At 37.6% G+C, this 19,789-nt stretch overlaps 1 protein-coding gene across 1 annotated transcript in view; it reads left to right on the forward strand.

Annotated features, from left to right (window-relative positions):
- Positions 1–17,848, forward strand: part of LOC138711078 (transmembrane protein 151B-like) — a 34,051-nt gene extending 16,203 nt beyond the window's left edge. The window contains exons 2-5 of the mRNA XM_069842391.1: positions 353–481; positions 3,575–4,016; positions 6,574–6,842; positions 10,071–17,848. Of these exons, the coding sequence (XP_069698492.1) occupies positions 353–481; positions 3,575–4,016; positions 6,574–6,842; positions 10,071–10,457 (1,227 nt within the window). The 3' untranslated portion in view covers positions 10,458–17,848. The remainder of the gene's footprint in view (positions 1–352; positions 482–3,574; positions 4,017–6,573; positions 6,843–10,070) is intronic.
- Positions 17,849–19,789: the final 1,941 nt, after the last annotated feature.

The raw sequence follows: 19,789 nt of genomic DNA on the forward strand, positions 1-19,789 counted from the left end.
TAACCTAGATGTTGATACAGCGTCGTAAAAAAAATAACAATATTTCCGTTCTCGTTGCCGTTTCCGTTCCCGGTTCATTGTGAATCAGCCCTTACCATTATGCGGGGCCTTGGATTCTCGTCACAACAGGCCACGTTGTACTCTTTTCTGCTTTCTTTAAACTCAGACGCATTATATTAAATCGTACAAATGAAATTCGTCAAACTGAAATATTTTAAAATTAAATTATATAGGAAAATGGCAGGAGAGAGAAAATAATTTCGTACTATTGAATATTCCTTTATACTGGCGTTAGTTATAACGGCATTTTGCTATAGTGAGGGAATACGACACTAATTGATTCATATTACAGCGGCCAGTGCAGCAGACGGTTTGTGGTGCAGTGCTCCGTGACTCCAACTGGAAGTGCCTCATCCTCACACTGCTGATATATGGCTGTCTTGGAGCAGTCACGTGGTGTCGGCTCACGGAAGTCAGCAAGGTCAGCACTACACACCCGTCCCTATGTTCGTCAGTCTGTCCGCCAGTATGTATCACCACACGTGACTAAGCATGGGGAATCCTTTTCTATTATCTCTGCCTGTCTGTAAGTCGAGATGCAAAGGGCAAGGGACGGAAGTAAGGGAGTAAATGATATCCTTCTACGAGATAGGGTCAATAATTTCGTGGATTGATAGTCGTTAGCGCTGCTGTGCATTGTGTATCAAAATCTATTAGTACCATCTATTGAGCGATTTCTTAATTATGACCAACATGCATAATTCGGTTTGTGATAAAAACAGTTTCTATAGTTCAATTTTCAATTGTTATCATTGCTTGAATACCAATGGAACAGCGTTTTAATTGTTTAAAGGGGAAGGCACACCTTTCAGTAGTATAATTTTACAGACGTGGACAAATGAATTATAATTAGACTAAATATCATTATATGCACACATTTTTTTTTGTTTTTAAAATGGAGGACAGTTACATAATTCATGATATATGATAGTGATTCTCAACCTTTGAGAGACCAAGGCCCAGTAAATTCTTTTTCTGCCTGTTTGTTTGTACCTTTCATCTGTAAATTATTGACCATCACTTTTGAAACACCCTATACACATTTTGTATGCATTTCTTTTCCCTTGTTAAGCATTACAAGTCTCTCTGGCATCTGTGTATAAGATTTCTGCAAGATTCCCGAATTTCAGTCTTTGTGCCAAATAGCTCTTAATGATTTTATGAGTACAACTTTAGTGGTAATGTTGAATTTCTTTAATCTCTCCTTAACAAAAGACCAGACATTCTCGATTGGGTTCATATCAGGACTGCTGCATGGCCAATTAATTGTTTTGGTGTGCGAAATTTCGAAAACGTCTTTGCTCCATGGCAGGGAGCACCATCTTACATGATTCTTCTTCTTCTTCTTCTTCTTCTTTGGCACTACGGCCCTTGTAGTCTAGCCTTGGCCCCCCTTAGGATCTTGGTCCATTCCTGTCCAACCAGAGCCTTCTGCCTCCATCTTCTCACGCCTAGAGTCCTTAAATCGTCCTCCACTCCATCCAACCATCTTAGTTTCTGTCTGCCAATATTGCGCCTGCCTTCTGGTTTTGTGTTTAGAATCTTTTTTGGTATTCTCTGATCATTCATCCTGATTACATGTCCTAACCATTCCAACCTACGGGCTTTGATTTCAGCAACAATATCTGGTGATTTATATGGAGTTTTCAGTTCTGTATTATATCTAATTCTCCAGTGCCCATTCTCATATTTAGGGCCATAGATTTTCCTTAGAATTTTCCTTTCCCATGTCATCAGTTGTTGTTCCATTTTCTTCGACAGAGTCCAAGTTTCACTGCCATAAAGCACAATTGTCTTACGACTGTTTTATATAATGTAAGTTTTGCTTTTTTACTTATGCATCTTGCTCTCAAAGTTTTGTTAAGGGCTCTCAGGCATCTATTTCCCCCAGCAATTTTTTGCGTCATATCCGCATCTGCAGTGTTTTCTTGGGTAATTAGAACTCCTAAATATTTAAAAGAATCTACTTCCTCATATTTCTGTCCGTTTATTATAATATCTTTATTACAAACGCCACTTGGTCTTATGTTTCTCATATATTTAGTTTTCTCTTTATTCATTTTTAACCCCATGTGCTCTGCTTCTATTTGAATTTGGGTTACTATTTCATTTAGCACTCCAAGAGATCTGCTCATGACCACAATATCATCCGCATAGGCTATGCACTGTCTGGTCCTATTAAATATGGTACCATTAAAATTTATATCAATGTTCCTAATGACTTTTCTTACATGAATATGCAGTCATTATCAGAAAACCAGTCTCTTATCTATGACACGAGCCTAACCCTTAGTTGCCTGACGTAAGAAAAAATTAAAATAAATCCGTTTTCTTTGCTGAATGTTGTTAGAATGCGAATTCTGAACATACAATAATTTTTTCAGAAATTTTTTATTTTTTTTATTTTAAAAAAGGTCGTATTTCTATGTACAGTACTGTCAGTATCCTTGATGGATTTTATTTATCAGGTTGCACGGAATTTTTGGCGGTTTATTATTCTTCCAGGTCTTCCAGTAAGCAAAATAAATCACGGTACTTTCAAGTACCATCAGGCAACTAAGGGCTAACTTGTGACAATAACTGAAATAGATACAGGGTCAGTGTTGAGAATATTAAATGCTCATTTACAAAACTACAGAATAATAAACTTAAAAAATATAATAATAATAATAATAATAATAATAATAATAATAATAATAATAATAATAATAATAATAATAATACTCCATGTTGAATCTTTCGTACACTACTTTTAACACTTGAATATAAATAATTGATTAAATGGTGATCTTACTCGTGTTGTGTAAGCATGTGCGGCGTACAGCTGTTTCGGTGCTTCTTCACACCATCCTCAGAGCCTACTAGATCTCGGCGTCATTTCGAACTTCGCTGCTTGTTGTGTGGGTGCGTTCGATTGTTCAAAACACACACACTATTTGACACCACATTTCAACACTTCTCAACAATCGAACGCACCCACACAACAGGCAGCGAAGTTCGAAATGACGCCGAGATCTAGTATGCTCTGAGGATGGTGTGAAGAAGCACCGAAACAGCTGTAATCAGTACATGCTTACACAATTAACACGAGTAAGATCACCATTTAATCAATTAATAATAATAATAATAATAATAATAATAATAATAATAATAATGATAATACGTTTATTCTAATAATTTGTCCACATCTGTATTATATTTCAACATTTCTTTTCTACAGAATCTACAAGTCCCTTTGGAAAAAAAAAGTTCAGGAAATTATTGTCCCATTTTTAATCATAAATATGATATTTTATACATTTTTTCATAAAAGAAAACTTGGTCCTGATCATAAAGGTAAATCATCTCGCTGTTTTTGCACGTTGTATTAAGTTTTAATTTTTATCTGAACACAATTTCCATTAGTAGTTGTGCTTTCAGAGACTGTAAATACAGGTTAAGGAAAAACTGAGCCAATATTTTAGACTTCATGAGCCTCTGGTTCTTTGACATCATAAAGTCCACACTTGTGTAGGTCATCATCAACTTCTCAGGGTACCCAATCACAAACAAGGTGCAGATGTCACCATGTGACAAGGGTTACGTGTACATTCCCATCGCCTTCATGCTGATGCTGTACCTGGTGTACCTCGTGGAGTGCTGGCACTGCACGGCGAGGGAAGAGCTCAACGCCAAGGTGCACGTGGCCAGTGTCATGGAGACTGTGCGTCTGATGCGCGAGGCGCAGCCCATCGTGTGGTGGAAGGCTCTGTGCTACCACTACGTGCGCCGCAAACGCCAGGTGGTGAGGACGAGGCACGGGGGCGACTCCTACACAACCACGCAGGTGTACTACGAGCGCGTCAACGCCCACGCTGCAGGCTCCTGCTTCCTGTTTGCTTACTGCGGTGTGAGGGACATCTCGCGAGATCTATCTCTGGAAGGAGGCCCCATCACAAAGATACGATTCAGCAAGGGTGAGTCACTAGCAACACAACTTCCATCCTTTGGTAATTTGGGTCGAATGTCGCGTCTATTTTTAATAAGGCTTAATTTCCCTCCCAGTTATGGATGCAATGCAGCCTATCAGTTTCTTATGTTGTTCTTAACAGAGTGGATCCCAAACATTTTAAAGGCGCGACCCACTTTTGGGAGAGACCTCTCCACCTCCGGGCGGCTGGGCAGCTCAGTTGGTAGAGCAGCTGGCTACGAACTGGAAGGTCCGGGGTTCGATCCCAGGTGGTATTTTTTCTCGTTGCCAAACTTTCAAAATGGCCCCGAGGTTCACTCAGCCTCCTATAAAATTGAGTACCAAGTCTTTCCCGGGGGTAAAAGGCGGTCAAAGCGTGGTGCCGGCCACACCACCTCATTCTAGAGCCCAGGTCATGGAAAGCATGGGGCTCTACCTCCATGCCCCCCCAAGTGCCTTCATGGCATGTCATGGGGATACCTTTACCTTTTTTTTTTTCCTCTCCACCTCCACTACCATATCGGTTCTTCACTTCATTTGAAAAATAGAAATCCTTGTAAAATTACAAACAATTATCTGAAAACCTGTAGATACTACCCAAAGTACGATTTTGAACAACAGCTTTTTGAGTCTTTTCCGGAAAAAACTCAAAACAATGATGACAGTCATTGATGGGTACTGAATCCGTTGCGTTCAACTGACAGAAATTCCAAAAAAGAAAAACTCATTGAAATATGTATCTACTGATGACATATTGAAACCAGATCACTTTTTCATTGAGTGTTGACCAGTTTTGCATCAAAAGAACACATTTTGCAAAAGAAGCTCTTAAATCTTTCAAAACATTTACAACCTCATATTTATACAAAATAAGTCTCTCATTTATGATTGCCATCAAAACAAAAGTGAGAAATCTTCTTAAACTTGAAAATGGTATCAGTGTACTTAATCCAGAATTATTGAGAGGCTATGTTCTGAAAAATAGTCACATTTATTACATTATTCTTTAATTTATAACTACTGAAAGATTTTTTTTTATGTTCAATGTTGTTTGTGTTTCTACACGCTTAATAAACATACAATATATGTTAATATGGAGTTTTTTTTATATTGTAAATCATCTTACGATCGTCCTCAGATCTATACACGACACCCCCTTTGGGAACCACTACCCTAACTTATTTCAACTAACAAGGGAAAGTTGCCGCATCAATGTTACAGATTTGGCCGTGATATACAGGGTGGAAGTGAAATAATTTTGTAGATTAAAAGGAACGATAAGGTACACGTAAATGAATAGAAAAACCTATATCATGTTTTGTGATTAAATGCACAGTTAATTAGAAAATTAAGTTTGAAGTCTTAGCAATCCGGCAACACCGCCCCTAACACACTCTACTCATGATACAGAAGTAAGAGGTCAATGAACTCTGTCTTGGTATGGGAGCTGCTCTCTGCCTCGATGTTGCCACTTGCTCGCATCGTGCAGAGGCTTGAAATTAGAGGTTTTTAAAATTAAATTTACATGAAACCGTGCATGATATTGAAATACGCCAGAGGGACAAATTATTCCTCATTAGATTTCCTATCGATATGGACAAAAATCACGTTCCTACTCGCAACAGTTACCGAATAAGAGATTGTTAAACATTTGGGGAAAAAACTATGAACTTTCCACCAATATGACAATATAGTTTTTTGTTACATACAACATGAGCTATTCACTCTGAAAATCTGCAAGGCTATTTTACTTCACCCTGTATATATTCATTCATTGATTCATGGTGTTCTGCCCAAGTGCAGGTATTTCACTGCAAACCCAGCATTCTCCAGTCTTTCCCATTTTCTGCCTTCTTCTTTGTCTCCGCATATGATCCATATATCTTAATGTCGTCTATCATCTGATATCTTCTATCCCGAACCATTCCTTCCAGTACATCCTTCAGTAGGCAGTTTCTTCTCAGCCAGTGACCCGACCAATTCCTTTTTCTGTTCCTCATCAGTTTCAGCATCATTCTTTCTTCACCCACTCTTTCCAACACAGCTTCATTTCTTATTGTCTATTTCATACACTCCATTCTTCTCCATATCCACATTTCAAATGCTTCTATTCACTTCTCTTCACTTCGTCGTAATGTCCATGTTTCTGCCCCATACAATACTATACTCCACACAAAGCACTTCACTAGTCTCTTCCTCAGTTCTTTTTCCAGAGGTCCGCAGAAGATGCTTCTTTTTGTATTAAAAGCTTCCTTTGCCATTGCTATCCTCCTTTTGACTTCCTGGCAGCAGCTCATGTTACTGCTTATAGTATACCCCAAGTATTTGAAGTTGTCCACTTGCTCTACTGTCTCATTTAGAATTCGCACGTTTACCTTCTTTACTTTTCTTCGTCTTGTTGGCATTTATCCCTGTATGTATTATGTGTATATATATTTTGTGAAATGAGATCAACAGTATGAGGGTATGTGTCTTGGCTTTCTCTCCCATAAGCCTCGATTCTCCCAAAATAAAATGTATTTGGATCATTTTTTCACATTTTAAACACTTTATTTTGCCCACAGGATTCGCCTTTGCCAACGTGGAGGCTGCAGCCGAGTTCGAAGACCAGCGTGCTCGCTTCTTTGCTGAACACGAGCGCTACGATGACTACATGGAAATGAGAGAAGGCCTCGACCTCACAGGCATATCTAACTTCAAAGAGCACGTTGTGGCTTATGCAGACTTGCCGTGGTACTCCAACCGCATGGTGTTCTGGGTGTGCAGCTGTCTTCTGCTCTCCTGGCCAATCAGAATACTCCTAGAGTACAACACTGCTCATGTGCACTATCAGGTTAGTTGATCACCTACGAAATTTAAGACGAGTAAAACTGGAAAACCGATTTCTTCACCTCTTTCTCTCATTTTATACTTTTCCCCTGCGTTAACTTACCGCAATTTTTTCTAGCTTTTCAATTTCTTTTTCACCAACATAATTTTTATGTATGGTCAAACTATTCAAATATAAAATTGTTTCACATAATACACAAATGGAACAAATATTGATCTTCTTTCAAATATCTGGATATCATATACTCAGTTATAATTAGGGCTAGGATTCTGATGAAATTGCATCTTTTTTCTAGTAAGCCAGAAACATAGCTGCTTTAGTAATTGTATGTTATGTGATAAAATGAGTGTTTTGAGATTTATTTGTTAGGGAATTTTTTGCCTGTTTCAACTCATAAGAGCATCTTTTGTTTAATTCGGTCATTTTTTAGGCATTTTAATTTAATTTTGGCCATAAATCCCCATTATTAATGTAAAATAATGTTTATTTCCTTTGATATTTTCTTTACATATTTTGTCTATTAATACCCATTCTTTTGTATAATATTTTAATAGTTTTTCTACACAAATATTGCCATTTTAACGTAGTACACCCCATCCAATGGAACAGTCCAACCACCCCTTCAATATAGACTCCTCTATACCTGCTAATTTCGGATAAGAGCGACCTTGTGGTTGACTATATGGAAACTAAAAGTAAAGTAAATCCATGGTGCTACAGCCCATGAAGGGCCAAGACCGGCCAGCTGACTGCTGACCTCAAGTCCACATGTCGAAGCAGAGGTGAACAATCATGCATGGAAACTACATCAGGTAAAATAATTAAAGTGTACTACTTAGAAAAAATTATGTAAAATTTAATTTAATTACTAGTCTAAATATTAAGTAGTACAAAACCTCTTTTCCTACTAAGCCAATTATATAAGATAAATTTTTAGGGCATTTTTTTTTTTAGATTTTTAGGTCATAAATGCATTGTTTTTAGGACATTTTTTCATGATTTATAAGTCATCAAAATCCTAGACCTAGTTATAATATACTATGCATCTATCTTTAGCCCTAGTTATAATATACTATGCATCTATCCTTAGCAAGCACTGAAAATTTGGAGACAAATGCTCACAACAAATGGGGGGGGGGGGGGTGCCATATAGTAAACAAAACAATTTTGCTTAAGTATTACTAGTAATATTACAACTTTTGTTATTGTTTCAATGTATATTTCACTTCTGGTAGTGTGGAAGAAAAGGCTTCATGACCTTAACTCTAGTAGAATAAAATAAATAAATAAATAAATTATTATACCTGAAGACCAAGAGGATGTGATACAATAAATGATTAGAAAACTGCTACAAGAATATAAAAATATGGACACTAACAATGAACAAAAATAAATCAAAATATATAGTAAATAGGGATGCAGCACAAAATTTGATTATCAATTACAGGAAATTATAACACCACAATGAAATCAAATATTTAGGAATACAGATAAATAATCTTGGAGATTGTGAAGAAAATAATTTTTTTTTTACTGTAGCTAAATGACAGCTGTGAGCAGTATAGGATAAAGATAAATGCGAACAAGAAGAAGACCATGGTTATAGGAAGAAAAATAAAGAAGACAAACGTGCAAATTCTAAATGAGGCAGTAGAGGAAGTGGACAGCTTCAAATACTTGGGGTGTACTATAAGCAGTAACATGAGCTGCTGCCAGGAAGTCAAAAAGAGAATAGCAATGGCCAAGGAAGCTTTTAATAGAAAAAGGAGCATCTTCTGCGGACCTCTGGAAAAAAACTAAGGAAGAGACTATTGAAATGCTTTGTGTGGAGTGTAGCACTGTATGAGACAGAAACATGGACATTACGACGAAGTGAAGAGAAGCGATTAGAAGCATTTGAAATGTGGGTATGGAGAAGAATGGAGCGTGTGAAGTGGACAGACAGAATAAGAAAGGAAGCTGTGTTGGAATAAGTGAGTGAAGAAAGAATGATGCTGGAACTGATCAGGAAGAAAAAAAGGAATTGACTGGGTCACTGATTGAGGAGAAACTGCCTTCTGAAGGATGTACTGGAAGAAATGGTGAACGGGAGAAGAGTTCAGGGCAGAAGAAGATATCAGATGATAGACGACATTAATATAATGGATCATATGAGGAAACAAAGAGGAAGGCAGAAAATAGGAAAGACTGGAGAATGCTGTGTTTGCGATGAAAGACTTGCCTTTGGGCAGAACACTATGACTGAAATGAATGGCAATCCATTACTTTTTGTAGTAAACATCTATGATTCTATCAACACTTTTTCAAATGTTCACGTCTTTGCAGTTTAGTACGGTATGTGCTGAAAGTTTATAGTTGACTCCTCTTCTATTCAAAGAACACATTTTGATGATTCAAGTGATTATTTATAAGAAAATAGTATTAGTAATTCGAAAATGCTAAATGGCACAATAATAATAATAATAATAATAATAATAATAATAATAGTAATAATAATGATATGTTACTAAGATATATGCTACTGGAACTAAATGACAGCGCTGTGAGCAGTATGGGATGAAGATAAATGCAAACAAGACATGGTCATAAGAAGAAAAACAAAGAAGGCAAACGTGCGAATTTTAAATGAGACAGTAGAGCAAGTGGACAACTTCGAATTCTTGGGGTGTACTACTTGAGCTGCTGCCAGGAAGTCAAAAGGAAGCTTTTAATAGAAAAAAGAGCATATTTTGCGTACCTCTGGAAAAAGAACTAAGCAACAGAGTAGTGAAGTGCTTTGTATGGCACAGAAACATGGACATTACAACGAAGTGAAGAGAAACGACTTGAAGGATTTTAAATATGGATATGGAGAAAAATAGAATGGGTGAAATGGATGAACAGAATAAGAAATGAAGCTGTGCCAGAAAGAGTGGTGAAGAAAGAATAATGCTGAAAGTGATCAGAAAGAGGAAAAGAAATGGGCTGGGCCTCTAAGAAGAAACTATCTACTAAAGGAGACGCTGGAAGGAATGGTGAACGGAAGTTGGAGCAAAAGAAGGTATCAGATGACAGACAACATTAAGATCATATGCGGAGACAAAGAGGAAGGCGGAAAATAGGGAAGACTGGAGAATGCTGAGTCTGCATGGTTTACTAAGACATTTTGCCTAGTTTCATTGTTCTCTACCCTGCAGTTTGTACCTACAATTGTGAAACACCCTGTATAATGAGAAACGCAACTGGTTGCAGGTAACAAAGTTGTTTGGAGTGAACTACACAACTCCCAGCAGCACGGTGGTGCAGATGTCCACAGGCAGCACCATGGACAGCGCCGAGTGGAGTCAGGCACTCGTACCCAGCTACTCGGAGGCTGTGCTCATGGACGCCATCCCAGACAACAACAACACTGTGGTGGCCAGCGCTTCACAGATGCTCTTCTACCCCGGCCCGTTGGCAGACTGTGTGCCGGCTGATCCCTTCCCTCCCCCCGAGTACGAAGAAGCCCTGCGCCTCCCTGCACTGACCCGCCTCCGGAGATCGCTCACGGACCGCGGCGAGGACATGTTCCGGCGCAGCAGAGAGCAGAGGCGGGCCAGTGGCGTTGTAGTTCGCGTCAACATGGAGACGAGCTTGTAGAGAAATGTCGAGCAAGGTATTACCTCACGAGAAGCAAACTCTTGCGTAGTGATCATGATAAAGGAATGCACCAGCTTTCGCATCGGCACCAGCTTGTAACAGTATGATAAACGCACGGGCTTATGCTGGAAATATGTGTTTGCAACAATGACAAAGCATACAACAACAAATCACTCTATTGAAGTCAATTCACCACATTTGTGACAATCACTGTTTCTAGCTTCAATTGTTTTTTCGGCTGTTGAGCAATGCAGCAGAACTTAGATTATTGTCATTTCTACTGATCATTGCATTTGCCAGATCATATACTGGGTGTTCATTTCAAAGTGTGTTATGACGTCACTGTTGATGAGTCAGCAATTTGAAGCGAGTTTCAGCTTTTATGTCAGAGAAGTTGCCTATTAATCAAGGCGTTCAATCTGAACTTGAGGACGTGTACGGTATAACTTGAACGTCGTAGCAACAGATGGTGGTCTGTACGATCTGTGCGCTACCATAACCTCTTTCGAACTGTGTTTTGCGCGGCCAAGTCGTACGCAGGGTATTTGTTATAATCGGTTGCGTACGGAAACATTGTACAACACAAATCAAATGCTCCGTGTCCATGTTGACCGGTGAAGTTAATGTCAACAAATACGTAAGTAATCGTCTTAACCCTCTCCACATATCCCGACAGTAAGAAAAAAACTTACCTCAGTACGTGTTTCCAAACAATTCACATTCCTGCCACTACAGGTGTTACCGTACGTATCGGTAAGTACTCTTCTGAATGAACGCCGTACTTGCTAGGCAACTTCTCCGGCACATAAGTAATACACCTCTGCGGAAGTGTAGGAAGATTGAATTCTCTAGGCTCATCGACTAGCCTCATGACGGCATACAGCGAGCCATGACACACTTTGAACTGAACACCCAGTACAGTGTGTTTCAAAAGTGATGGTCAATAATTTACAGATGAAAAGTACAAACTAACCAAGCAAAAAAGCACCGTAAATGAACCATTGTTGAGATAATGCACATATTCTGTTAAGATTCCTCACTAAGAGCAGACATCCCTAAATGAATTCTATCTAGAGCAGGTGTTCAAAATGTGGCGTATGCAGAATTTTATCAAGGGGAAGGGAGGGTCATATTCACGAATATCCTTATAAAATCTTTGAAACGTAATTTCTTCACAGTCATCCAATTTTTAATAATTTTAACTTCTGTTTAAATTTGTATAATAAAAATGTTTGTGTCATTATTACACTTACACAATAATCATACAGAATGTATCTACATTCAATACTGAAACTTCTAGGGATGATACAAGAGACCAAAACAAACGTTTTTTGTTAAATAACCATGGTTCAGAAACTGTACTGTACTGTAAGGAAAAACGGTCTATTGTTGTAATGTTACTTATGACTCATTCCTCAAAACCATTTCAATTTGAGGACCATTTTTGCAAAACTTGCTAACTGAAAAAATTCAATTTTACAGGAGAGACAAAACACTATAGTAAGCAAGTTTTGCTGTATGTCTAACTTATAGCAGAAAGCAAGTTTTGAAAAAAACGATCACACTTTGACACACTACAATGAAGAGAAATAACCCAATTTTACTAAGACGCTTTGAACATCATGTAGAGGCCTGCCTTATGTTAACGAATCCATCAAAATCTCAATTTTGCAAATTTTCCAGTTAGCAAGTTTTGCAAAAACGGTCCTCATTTGTACTCATTTACAAAAACTGTTAAAAAATGCGCACTCCTGCTTCAATACAAACTCTGCAATGACGTGTCATTGCCTGTCGTACATGTTCAAAGTCTCCAGGTATGTTTCGTAGAGTGTAAGCAGCTGCAAGCTCCCGAGTGACGACCAGAAAGGATGTTCTGTTTGACTTAAGTGAATGAGATGAAAAATGTATAACCAAAATAAATTAACATGGAAAGTATAAAAATTTTACCAGGGCTTTTGGGATGGGGGGGACCAGAAGATTTTTTTTAGTAGGTTATTTTACGATAACATCTCAGGTTATTTAGCATCTGGATGAAGTGAAGATGATAATGCCAGTGAAATGAGTCCGGGGTCCAACACTGATAGTTACTCAGCATTTGCTCATATTGGATTGAGGGAAAACCCTAGAAAAAACCTCAACTAGGTAACTTGCCCCAACCGGGATTCGAACCTGGGCCACCTGGTTTCGCGGCCAGATGCGCTAACCATTACTCTACAGGTTTGGACGGCAATTAAGCCAATATATATCAAATATTCATATTTGCCCACCTCATTGAATATTATATGACTAGTGTGAACTATGTGCATATATATAATGTTATCGTCTCAAATGCAGGTAGTAAGGCCGTAAAATAACACTACGAGAGGGGTTCGGCCGGCGCAGTGGATCGTGTCCCGGCATAGCTCAGTTGGTAAAGAGCTGAGAGGTCCTGGGTTCGATTCCCGTTGCCGGTACGAATTTTTCTAGTATTTAAACAGTAATAACTAAGCCAACCTGTCAGAACAAACTCTTACTATAGTTTTGGTTTAAATTATTCACTTTTTGTTGTTCTAGTAACTAGCCATTTTCAGTAACTGCGGGAAGATCAGGACCAGGGGCGGCTCTACAATAAGAACTGCAGAGCTGCAGAACCGCCATTTAAATCCACCTAAAAAAATTAAAAATGTAAAACGTGATTTTATGTAATCTACTTCATTGTTTCATTTATTTTTCCAATTCATTCTTCTTCGATTCGAGATTTACTGTCTGTAGGAGCCTTGAACTGCTCGAGAATTTCAGCTGTAGTGTACTTTTCGGATCTGTGATTGGCAGTTCCTGGAGCTCAACGTAGGGTAGTCGGCAGCAGAAAACTGGTTTTCTTCACCGTCCCATAAGACTGCATTAGAGCTGCAACCGAAGCAGTTCTCTCCGAATATACAACAGAACCGCCAACACCCTCATCTCTTTATGACCTGCGTTAGAACACATAGGCTTCTGGACTACTGTAGCCTATATCATTACTGTGGGTGGTGTGATGTGATTAGTGAGTGTGTCTAAGAAAATATTTTATTTTAAAAATAAATGAAATGAAAACCTAATCGACCAACCCTTTTCGAAATTAAAAGAGAAATTGCATGTTAACTTAAGAAATTAGGACGTCCTACACAAAATTTAAATATTGAAATTTCTGGAAAAAATCAAGGAAATCATGTAGCCTACTAGTCATTTTAATACCGAAATGTGTAATGGAAACGATTGGTTTTTTTGCTGCGCTCATGAAAACGCTTTCTCCCCCACCCGTGTATTCTGTTTAGAGGAGAAAATACATGGACAAGCATCGGAGTGAAGGATTTAGTTAATTTGACTTAAAAAACTAGAAAAGCATGTGGGGCACATCTCCACTATGTAACTAGTTGTACCAGGTAGGAGAGGTGTAGCACACGGATTGTTGGAGTACAATTTCGGGTGCACAGTCAACTTCAAGAAGGCGCTGTAATTACACGCGTTATCCAATTTAGATGCAATAAACAGCATGCGTTTGCTAAATACATTATTTTTTCATGCAGAACTGCCAACATTTGTAACCGCGGGCCGCTACTGATCAGGACACTCCAAAAGATTTAACTTCTAATAATCACAGAAGAATATTCCTATAGATTTAACTTAACAGAATCATCTAATTGTAATCTGTCATACTGAGCCAGATATCTGTAACATATATTTCCAAATAAAATCTTTCAACAGATAACAAGAAAGAAATAAATTTCAAAATTAAACAATAACTCCAAGTGGAAATAATGAACCAAATTTGAACTGAACTTTTTGGTCACTGGTTTCTGACCTCTAAAACGACATCATGACATCAGCAAAAAGCTGATTCATGTATCAACAAGTATTTTCATTCACTAATGACAATAATCTAAATTCTACAGTATTGCAATCTTAACAACACGAACTGTCCCCCATTTTCTCAACTGAAGCGTACACACCTGAGGTAGACATGTGAACAAAACTGCATTGGGGCACTCAGCGTATGATTCATGCTCATTACTACTTTGTTGTGATACCAATGTGTACAAGAACAATCATGTTGACTATATTCATCACAAACAGCTCATCATCACATGTGCTAACACTTGAATATACACTGACCGGCAAAAAAAGTGGAACATTTTACATGTTCATAAAAATCTTAATTTATCACAATAAAAAAATATTTCCCTTCAAATATTTATGATAATTTCATGAAAACATATTTGATTATAGAAAATACTGAACCAATATTAGCAACATGCATGTAACTCACAATTTTCTGTAACTTTCGCAGTTCTTGAAATTACCTCACATCACAATTTTGTCAATTTAAGGCCAATGAAAACAAAGTTAATGTTTACACTGCACCGCTTGAGCTCACTAATCGCTAAAAACGGGTATTTCCACCTCTGGCGTCTATGAGTCTGTAAGTGTCGAGGCATACTGCCCACTAACTGTTGGAAGGTCTCTTGGGGGATGAGATTTCACTCTTCCAGCAATGTCGAACTCAACTGTACCAAAATGTTGTCACGCCATTGGAACATTCCTTCCGAGCATTCCCACACATGCTCAATAGGATTTATGTCGGGACTACGAGTTGGCCAGTCTAGAGTTCGTATCCCAACTTCCTAGGTACTGCACAACACAACGAGCGGTATGCGGACGGGTATTATCGTGCATGGGTATGAAGTTCTGGATAATGAAGGATGCAAAGGGCATCACATGGTCCTCTAGGATTTCTTCGATGTACTTTTGTGCATTGATCGACACATGAGCTCAGTTCAGGCCATATTGCTGATGCCAGCCCACACCACTACAGAGTCCTCAAGGAGAAAGCAATGGGCGAGTACCTATCTCCAGGCCTTCTCCACACCCTTTCTCTTTCATCAGCAGAACTCAGGTTAAAGCGGCTCTCATCAGGACAGAGGCCCACTGCTCTGGAGTCCATCCCTGGTGCTGCCTCAAGAAACGAAGGGCGCTTCCCTGTGCCATGGCTCGAATAGGGATTATAAAGAATGGACACTGAGCGAATTTTCCTGTGTTTTGTTTCTCTGTGCGCCAGCGGTTAGTTCCACTTTTAAGCGCTAGAGGTTAGTGTAATCGAGCATACGCTAAGATGATAATTGAGAACAGAGTTGAGACACAGGATCCAAACATCACCAACCTTATTGCATAATTCAGTAACGCTTTGCTTCAAATAAATTCAAGTTAACAGCTTTTCCCTATTTCTCAGTGACAAACTAGTTGTAATAATAATATTTTATATTTCAGATATCATAAATTATATTATAAAATAATATAATACATTATAAAATTAAGTATCGAATTCGTTTAATATTTGTATATAATATAATATAGGTATATGGTTTTACTTCTCTTAAGAGTTTTGTTTTTCCATTTTCAGCGCTATCAAATCATTACATATTTTAATTGTTGTTGGGGTCAACGTCTCAACTCTCATTATAAAGGAACTCTAGAGTCTAGACATTACAGTTAATGACAGATTTATTATTTTATGGATCCAATTTATTTTATTTGAGTACATAATGTACCTAGATGTATTAATTATATGTGTTATATTTCCGCTGTGTCGACTGCTAGCTGGTGTGATGTCAGCGCCAACTCTAGGGAGAAAGCAGAATCTGACGCTTTAGCTGGCTTGAAGGTCATTGAAATTGGTCCGGCTACATCAAAGGTATCGACGCGAAGTGTCCATTCTTTATAATCCCTATTCGCTGGGGTCCATATGCAGGCCTTCTGGACAGAAGATTAGCTTCTGCAAACCTCCTCCTCACTGTCTGCTCACTCACTCACATGCCTGACATTTTCCAGTCGATTTCTTGCCTGTACTGCTGTGGTATGGTGATCATACAGAACTTCCAGGGTGAGAAATCCGTCATCCCTGGCACTTGCGCTACTCCTACGGCCTGATCCCCGTCTCCTGTCATATGTTCCAATTTCCCTATAGCATTGCAAGGTGAATGCTATCGAGCGATGCTCCAATGACCTGAGCCACATAACGAAGGCTGCGTCCATCCTCCACCAAAGAAACTGCCCTTGCGACATCTTCATGGCTAAGAGGCATGTTTTACTCACAACAGCACATGAATAACTGACTAAAATTTTAGTGAATGGTTCAAAATGTTTTCCGATATCCACAGATCATCAATAAGGGCGCCACAATGTTGTAAACCTTAAAGCTGCAATTTGTTTACGGCAATCATCATCGGGCACACATCACTGGCAATTGTTGCATGGAGTTGCTAGCAGTTAAAATGAATGTGCACAGTTTCATTACAGCGATGATCACCAACATAGATCATTGGATGCGACGCAGATCGCTGGAGGTTGCTCCTGAAGGAAATTCAGGACGCACATCGCCGCATACATGTTCAATAATCGATATTTAGAGAAGGCCATGTAGAAATATTGAATCGAATTATGGCAGCAAAATAAATGAGAATTGGCAGCGATGTACGCTGATAAAGAAACCACTTCCTGATGATCATCGCCACCAATGTTTATAATCGCCTGCGATGATGTACCTTCGATCGATGATGATTGTCGTAAAACAAATTGTAGCTTGAAAGCTTTTATTCTGCTACCCTCAATAAAATCATAAAAATTAGTACTTCAATAAGTGCAATAAACTGCCCTAAAGATTGTTACATTCTCAATTTCTTTTCACAAACAGTTCAGAGGGAGGTTCTAACGTGTTAAACATCTTAAAAATAAGAGAATTGATTCCTAATTATATACAAAAATGAAGTGTTTCACTTTTTTTGGCGGTCAGTGTAAATTGAACTATTTATCTAGCTTTAAAATGCTGCTGTTAGAAGTTTTCAGGAATGCAAGAAGCACGAGCTTTCGGCCAGTATATTGTCTGGTAAGTACTATTTCCCATCGCATCACATTCTGCATGGTCAAGGGTTGCAGCAGACAGCGTAACACAAAACTGTTGTTTACCTAGTTAGATCCCAATACAATGCAAACTGTAAAAATGAAAATATAAGTAATAAACACTGAGTACTGTATATTCCCTTCAAATAATTTTATATGAATATTAATACCAATTGAACTTTGGACCTTATAAATTTATAATCTATTTTTGTGTGATGTTTTGATGTTTATATATTGTATCTCTTGGTTAAAATAATTGTTTTTCTTCACATTAAAAGATTCATGCTGTTGTTGTAGTTGTATTTTTCATAATGCGGGATCAAATCAGATTCATGAATAAGTTTATGAATGATCACTATACAAAATTTTACAAAAGCATTTACGGTTGTTCATGAGATCAGAGCCAAACTGAAGAGTATAAATATCTGTTTGATTGTTAATAAATATTGTTTATCAGTTTCAATAAATTTATCTTAAGAAAAGGAGTACTGGTACATTTTTCAAAGACCCAGTTTAATATTATACAGTGTGTCCCAGGAGGAAAGGTCAGCATTCTGTAATTTTAAACAAACAAAAAAAAGTTCACACAAATATGTGGTCTGTACTGAATGGTAGTTGAGGTACAACTTTTTGAATGTGAAGCCATAAGACCAATTCACAATGAAAATTAAACATAACCGTAACATAAACACAGAATTTTGAGCCCGGGCTATCAAATGGGATCATTCACAATGATTCACATTAAGCATTGACATAAACATTACCGTAAGACGTTAACATGAAAGTTTGCAAACTCCAAACTTTCATGTTTATGCTTACGTGATCTGCAAACAGAACACAATCGTGGAGTGCTGAAGTATACGACAGAATATGAGAAAATGGCGTCGTTGTTATGTTTCCATGGTTACCAAGTATGTTTGCAGTTATGTTTATGTTCCCATCGTGAATGATGGTATGACTTCTTGATTTGAATGTAACGTTTATATTAAGTTAACTTTCATTGTGAATGAGCCTTTAGTTTTGATAAATCCCAATTTCTTCATCACCAAAAGAAGGATGTATATTAAATTTTACAATTTGTGAAATTGTAAACAAATGACAATTGACTTGTATCATGGTCTGGAACCTATTATTTTCTACTTCAATTACAAATTTACAAGATCAACTTTTCTCACCTGTAATTTGTACTTTTATGAAATAGGACCCCACTTGAAAATACTGCTGCCTCACCACCACGTCCTAACGGTATGGGCCACGCCTAAACAAAACTATAAGCCAGTGTAACCATCACAACTTAGAGTCAGATGCTTTTCGTCTCTGTTGTGTTCACTGAGGTACATGGTGCCAGTGCTACTAAAGTAAAGAGATGGAAATGTTTTCACCGTTACAGTACATATCACTAAACAGCCGCAAAAAGAAAAACACTTTATCTCACAGATACAGTTACATATTGTAGCTTTTTGGCAAGTAAACTGAATTTTTGCAAAAGTATTCTGTTTTTTAAACAAAATAGAAAACCCCTATTTAGCATCAACCCCCATTAAGGTTAATTATTCAATTTTCCCAGAAAACCGTTAAACAGGGTTCAATTGCAGTAAAACCTGGATATAATGCACTTTAAAAGACCTGATGAAAAGTGCATTGTAAAGGGAAATGGGGTTTTCTCATACACACTTTCAAAATATAACACTATTTTTTATTACCGAGTGTAAACATGATATATGAAAATAATTACAGGGTGCTTGTGAAATGTTTCTTAAATGACGAAGATTACGAAATAAATCTGCTTACACATTCTCTCATTATCACAAGAAAATACTGAACATAATTAAACGACAATATTCCACCATCAGAATATAGAATTCATTCATAGTTTTCTGCCCAAGAGCAGAGCTTTCACTGCAAACCCAACATTCTCCAATCTTCCTCTTAGTCCCTGCATACAACCCATATATATTAATATTGTTTATAATCTGACAGTGGCGGCTCGTGATAAAATATTATGTGTTCACAATTTTGTGTTCCAAAATCGAAGAGAATTTGAAATCATATGTTTTTAGACTAATATGAAATGTTATGATTCCAATGTTTCACTATCCAAAAAACCGTATATAAATTTAAAACAACAAATAATAATAATAATAATAATAATAATAATAATAATAATAATAATAATGAAACCTAGTCTTTTTATTTCCAATTTTTCTTGGAAAGCCAGTTCTTTACTCTTCAAAATTACTTGAACAGAGTTCATTGTTTACGTTTGTTACAAATTAATACATAAAACAATTTACAAAAGCGTGTGTTCAGTAATATACTGTATTTTGATTCACAACACATTGATACACTATTGCCTATACCAGTACTGTAATCCCATTAGCATAGATTGATTACTATAAATACATGCCAGTAAATATTAT

Source organism: Periplaneta americana, chromosome 12, assembly GCF_040183065.1.
Source record: "Periplaneta americana isolate PAMFEO1 chromosome 12, P.americana_PAMFEO1_priV1, whole genome shotgun sequence".
In the NCBI taxonomy this organism is placed as follows: Eukaryota; Metazoa; Arthropoda; class Insecta; order Blattodea; family Blattidae; genus Periplaneta; species Periplaneta americana.